The sequence below is a fragment of the Brassica napus genome, chromosome C8 (assembly GCF_020379485.1).
Source record: "Brassica napus cultivar Da-Ae chromosome C8, Da-Ae, whole genome shotgun sequence".
Lineage (NCBI taxonomy): Eukaryota > Viridiplantae > Streptophyta > Magnoliopsida > Brassicales > Brassicaceae > Brassica > Brassica napus.
Window position 1 is genome coordinate 6231165 of NC_063451.1, and position 6000 is coordinate 6237164.

The window sequence follows — 6000 nt, forward strand, 5'->3', positions numbered from 1 at the left end:
AGATTGATTTAATTATTCCAGAAAAAACAGAGATGCAATGACAGTGTCAAGATGAAGTAATACCCAATTCTCCTCATTAAACATCATAAATGAATCCATGATCCAGAATTTCTGAGTTTAGACCATTGAGATTCAATACAATGCAAGAAACAATATGATGATGTTCCACAATCAATTTAGACAGATTACAATATTAGTGAGAAGAAACCCTACATATGAGTGATTTGAGAATAGAGAAATCACATATTTAGATTTAGCAGCAGCAAATAAATGAAAAGACCTTGGAGACGACATCATCGCAGATGGCGATATCAGTTTTGTCGTGCCTACGAAATACCTTTGATAAAAACAACGTAAAAAGCTATAACGGCGCAACGATTGGGGCTGAGGGAGACATACGCAGATGATGACTGTAGAGATAATGACAACGGAGATTAGCGACGCCGGAGATGAGCAATGCCGGAGATGATGATGGAGGAGATGAGAAACGGCGGATCCGTCGTGTTTGTAAGTTTTCAAAAAAAAAATGTATTGGGTAATTAGAAAAGAAGAGGGTAAAATGGTAAATATCCATATTAAATGAAACATTTTTGTGATTTTGGGCCTTGGGGTCTAAAATGGGAAAAAAAGTTGATAAATGGTTATCTAAGACCATTTCTCTTTATTTTATGTTGAAATATAGATTTTTCATGTATTTGCGGTTTATTTGTTTTGTTTATTAAGAGTAGGGTATATAATTTTAATTAATGAAAACTTGATATTACCTAAAAATCTTTTAGAGTTAAAATTGTTAAGAATAAACCAAATCAAATCTAAATTTTAAGTTGTTTTCGATTATTTTAATATTTTATATCAGAATGCAAGGTATTATATATATTTGCAATAACGTTTAATTTGTTATGCAATTATTTGGTTTAAATGGTTAGAATCGGTTTAGTTAAAACCACTGATGGTATGGTTTAACTTTGTAGGATTGGCAATATGTTACGATCATCCATTTAATTTCTTAAAAAAAAAAAAAAAAACACTAGGAAATTTCCAAAGATACAAAATCATTCCCTCTTGTATCTCCCTCGCCATTAGACGCACCGAAACAAAACGGTTACTTACTTCACAAATCGTTGTACTCTCTGCAGATTTTCTCCTCAGAGCCACCACGATTTTTCCCTCAATCTACTTCTAATCCAAGCCATGGATTCAGCTACTCCAAAGAAGAGGAGGTGTTTGGTGAGTTTATCGATCGATTCATAGATGTTCATTCGATTAGGTTTTTGTAGCTAAGGATTTGAATCTTGAATTGTTCGATTAGGTTTTTGTAGCCAAGATTTGAATGTTGAATTGTTCGATTAGGTTTTAGAGTGGACAAGGATTCGATTAGGATTTGTTGGTGAGGGATTCGTTAAGGTTGTGAATATGATATCGATGGAGTTTGGCGCGTAGATTCTTTGTTCCGGTTATTGATTTCGACAGGTTTTGACAATTAAATTGCGGTTTGTTCCGGTTTAATCAATGGTCGAAAAACTGGTTCGGTCGGTCATTGACCCGGTTCAGACCTGAATTAGGTTACTTTGTTATGTCTCCTCTTCCTCGTCGCAAGCTTTAAGGATTGATTGAGCTAGTTTCATTCATTTTTCTTTGCAGCTGTTTGATCTAAATCAGCCTGCAGAACTATTAGCAGCTGCTGAAGCAATACAAGATCCACCACAAGCTGTGGAACCTCAACCACAAGAGACCATCAACGGGCAATACACATGTCCTAGTAACTTCAGAGACAGGTGTGCCCTGTTTGGTTGTGAAGTAGCTCTTCAGTCTCCTCAAGAAGAGGTCTATTACTGCTGTAGCAACCATCTCCAGTTCTCTGAACTATGGTCCTCCTCTGAAACAAAGGCATACCAAGTTTACGATGGCTTGGAAAAGGACAGAAGAGAACCCTTGTCGTTTGCTTGCCTCCTTCTCAAACTTGATGGAGTTGATTCTGGGATTCCAACTCTGGATACAGACCTTGTTTTCTCCAAGGTTCCTTGGGAGACGGGAGATGTCTTCCGGCAAAGCTACGTACCAACTTACACAAGCCGGGATTGGTTCTTCTTTGCTAAACCTCCTCCAACTCACAAGAGATTGACCTCTGAGTCTGGTATGGACTGCCAGTGGCATGCACAGCATCACAAACTGATACCCTTTGACCAGCAGTATATTAGATCCACTACTCATAACCTCCGTACGAATCAGAAATAGGAGAAAGAAAGACATGGTGAGTGGAGGTTATATCAGTTTCTGTACAAAGGCCTTTCCTTGTACTGCCTTTCACACATAGTCACCCCCAAAGAACCAAAACCTGCTCGACCATCTTCAAAAACGACAAAGACAAAGGCTCCCGACTCTAGTGATGATGCTCAAGGGGAAGGTGAAGGCAGTGGAGAAGGGATAAGAATCAAGGCAAAGAGTCCACCACGTCTACAACTACCACATCAAATGTTGCAAACCACAATCTCGGTTCTCAATTCTTGTCAAACGTCAAAACTTTCACACCAGATGGTGCAGTAATGATTCTTACCAAGGTTTGATGTTCTTATTCTACATAGATATCTGTTTTTTTACTCTGTTTCTCAGTTTCTAATCTATCTTAACATCACCCTGCAGAACATCTTTGTGGTAGACCCCGTTTTGGAAGACAAGGCTTTCTCTGTGAGTGACATTAATAGCGGATGGTGTAAGCTCGCTCAGGTAATCAACAACCTAATCTGGTTATAGTATAATAGAAATCTGCATCACATGTTTAACTTCTTCTTTTTTTTTTATCTTGAATTCAGCAAAGAACCTGACTTAATCTATCATTCTTAATGCTTTCACATGTGACTTTAAATGCAGTTGAGAAAGGCTTCTACGATATCTGGATATGCAAACCCAATTCAAGATTTTGAAGGCATGATATCCCGTAGAGTTGGCAATGCTTGGAACGATAGAGCATTCAGTGACATGGAGATAGTACTTAAAGGCTTGGTCTTGGAACAGGTCTCCCTCTATCTATCTTGACTTGGTGCACTTACATGAACTAATGTTCTTAACCATTCCAGGTTGAAGAAGATGATGCGTTCGGCCACGCGGGTCAAAGGAAGAAGTGAGAAAATGCTGACATGTAAAGTTGAATCAGAAGGTTTGCTGTTAGAGGAAGCGGAAGTTTTGAATAGATTGTTTCTTCTCTCTTGTCGTCTTATGCATTTAGAACTGAGAAATTAGTGTGCAACCTATGGAAGATTTGTATTAGACAGTTGATCGTATATGTCATTCTGGTGACTGATTTCAATAGCTCTTGAGACTAGTTTCCTGGTTGTGATTGCTTGGTTAATCAATAATACAAGAGTTGGATTCATTGGAAGAAGTTGAGGTTGATTACGGAGGAGTTTAGAGGTATATCAATCTTAGCTCATGTAGTTTTATTTGCAATCCTTTTATAATACATTTTTAAGTTGCCTTTTAGTTTAGCCTATCTAAATCAACATACTATATATTTAATTAAATATTACAAATCGTCTTAGATAATTCTGAATATTTGTATATATGTTTTTACTTTTTGTTGAGAAAACTTAATAGCTTATATAATTTTTAAGAAATTTTATGTTTGGTTCTTCATAGATATTTATATATATTAAATATATGTGAAATGTTTATTACTAATTTCTGGAGAAAAAAAAAATATTTTCGCCTTTGGCCCTTCGACACCAAGGCACGGCATCGACTACGGAGAAGAGAATCAGTGAGTTGGAAAAGAAAGTGGAAGGCATCCATAAAGGACTCAAAAGCGTCGGCAATTGTTTAAAATTGTTGGCAAAATTACTAACGTAATAAAACATGATTATATATTCAATTAATCAAAATTACATATCTGATTAGATTATGACATGCGTCCTGCGGGGAGTAATTTTTTTCAAAATATATTGTACTTAAATATTATAAACAATATATATTTTGTTATCAATAACCTTTTTTACAGTTGATTAGAGGTGGACATTCGAGTACCATTTAGTTCGATTCAGATCTATGAAGGTTTGGTTCGGATTTGAGTTCGAATAACCTATTTAATTTTTTTTTTAAATTAAAGTTCATATATACTTAAATTTTAAAAAATATAAAAACAAAATAATATATAACATATAAATTTTAATAATGTATGCCAAAATACTTAAACTTAACATAAAAATTGGTTTAACTTAAATATTTGGTTATGAAATTAATAGATATTTTAAGTATTTAGGTATTATAAGTATTGTTTAGCTATTTTAAACATGTATTTATAACTATTTGTATTATATTTCCAAGTATTTTTGACAACCTAAAAACGTCTTATATATTTTGTATATTTTTTTAGATATTAATTTTGAAAATAACTAATATATTTAAGTATTTAAATCTTGTTCAGATATATTCGGATACCTAAAATATCACGGTTTGGACCGGGTTCGGTACCGGTCCTCTAATTTTAGTTAAATTATGGTCGGGTCGATCATATTTTAACTGATGAAAAAAGATATTTAAACGGTATCTGATATCTACATCAGCTTTTGGATGAATGAAATTTAATTCGTGATATTAACTACGTTGATGGATGTTATCATGCATAACATATACTTTACGTAGTTAGATATCAATATTATTAAAATAGAATCACTCTTAACCACTGGACCTACTTTTAAAAAACTGACTATTATAACTGTGTCTAAAATCATGTTATGTTTATCTTTGATAAAAAAACAGTTACCTTTAAGTTGGATTTATTAATAAAAAGTGACGTAGGAAGCCATAGGAAGCCGTTATTTGACTTATACAGGAAGTAGTTGGTTTATGGTTTTTGATTCATATGAAATCTCTGGAATCATCTTATCTTTTTTTTTTTTGAATATATGTTAAATTTATTCAAAAGAAAATAGTTTTTTTACAACAAGTGCATCATTTTTTAAAGTTGGCACACTTTCAACATTGTTTATAAAGAACTCAAAGGAAAATCATCTAGTGGCAAACCACCGGGATAAGCTTTCAGCATAGTTTTAATCTCCCAATTGTTGAATAGAGCAGCATCGGTTCCTTACATGACGATCCAAGAGTTTTCCAAGTTCCCTTGCCGGAGTGGCTATTGCACCATGTCTTCTTTCATTTCTTTCTCTCCAAACTGAGTGAATGGCGGCTTGCAGTGTATAACGAGTGAGGAAGTTCGTGAGAAAATCACCGATGTTATCCATGATTAAAACCAAGAGCTCAGACCATTTCGAAGTGAAAGAGGTCTGTAATAGTCCACTCATAAGAAGAGACCACACCTCAGACGAGTAGCTACACTCAAAAAACAAATGATCCCTTGTTTCTTGCGACGCACGACAGAGAATACAAGCTGAGTTGACTCCTCTATTCCAAGTTTGCATTCTATCACCAGTAGCAAGTCTATTGTGGATTGCTATCCAGTGGAAGAAAGCGTACTTTGGTGTATGGTGCTTGAACCAGATTCCTTTCCACCATGAAACCCTCTGTTCTTTCCTTCGAATCACTTCCCAAGTGAATTTAGTTTTAAAAACCGGTCTGTACTTACCATCTGGTTGCTTCCAAAGAGATATATCATCCTCATTCAGCAGTTTACTCCTTTGATCTTCAATAATGGTTTCCACTTCATTCAGTATGTCAGCTCTGTGACGTCTGCGTCTCTGCGTGGTCATGACCATTGCTACCGTAGACTCCGAAGGAATGCCCATATCTATACATCCTCGTGATCCAAAAAGATCATAAAGTCTGCCCATTGTTGACCAAGAATCATACCAAAACGAGGTTTTTCTTCCATCACCTATCTTCATTCTTTGTAGGTCTTTTGCCTTATCCCTAAGTTTCAACCGTTTATGCCACATCCATGAGCCTGTTGTTGTTGTTTCCTTTATTGACCAGAATGATTTTCTCTTCATCAAATAGGATTGAATCCATTGAGTCCATAAAGATGGTTGAAAGGATAGTAATCGCCACATT

At 35.3% G+C, this 6000-nt stretch overlaps 2 protein-coding genes across 3 annotated transcripts; one reads left to right on the plus strand and one right to left on the minus strand.

Moving 5' to 3' along the window:
• Positions 1-1010: 1010 nt before the first annotated feature.
• On the plus strand, positions 1011-3371 carry LOC106397682 (ATP-dependent DNA helicase 2 subunit KU80-like). 2 transcript variants are annotated; one of them, XM_013838303.3, is made up of 5 exons: positions 1013-1227; positions 1642-2558; positions 2641-2724; positions 2869-3012; positions 3075-3371. In XM_013838303.3, exons 2-5 carry the CDS (start codon positions 2544-2546, stop codon positions 3120-3122), a joined length of 291 nt encoding a protein of 96 aa, XP_013693757.1. In that variant the 5' UTR covers positions 1013-1227; positions 1642-2543; the 3' UTR covers positions 3123-3371. The 2 variants fall into 2 exon arrangements, 1 of the variants encoding a protein (XP_013693757.1); XR_001279789.3 differs by lacking the exon at positions 2869-3012 and having other exon boundaries at positions 1011-1227.
• Positions 3372-5042: 1671 nt separating this feature from the next.
• Positions 5043-5735, minus strand: LOC106366791. Its single transcript, XM_013806456.2, has one exon. It carries the CDS (start codon positions 5733-5735, stop codon positions 5043-5045), a length of 693 nt encoding a protein of 230 aa, XP_013661910.2.
• Positions 5736-6000: the final 265 nt, after the last annotated feature.

What these genes read in the sequence shown, in the direction of transcription:
- LOC106397682 (XM_013838303.3), top strand. An exon ending in GATGGTGTAAGCTCGCTCAG is followed by an intron (nt 2,725 to 2,868) that starts GTAATCAACAAC and finishes CTTTAAATGCAG; the next exon opens with TTGAGAAAGGCTTCTACGAT. An exon ending in AAGGCTTGGTCTTGGAACAG is followed by an intron (nt 3,013 to 3,074) that starts GTCTCCCTCTAT and finishes TAACCATTCCAG; the next exon opens with GTTGAAGAAGATGATGCGTT.
- LOC106366791 (XM_013806456.2), bottom strand. Translation starts at nt 5,735, where the DNA reads ATGGGCATTCCTTCGGAGTCTACGGTAGCAATGGTCATGACCACGCAG.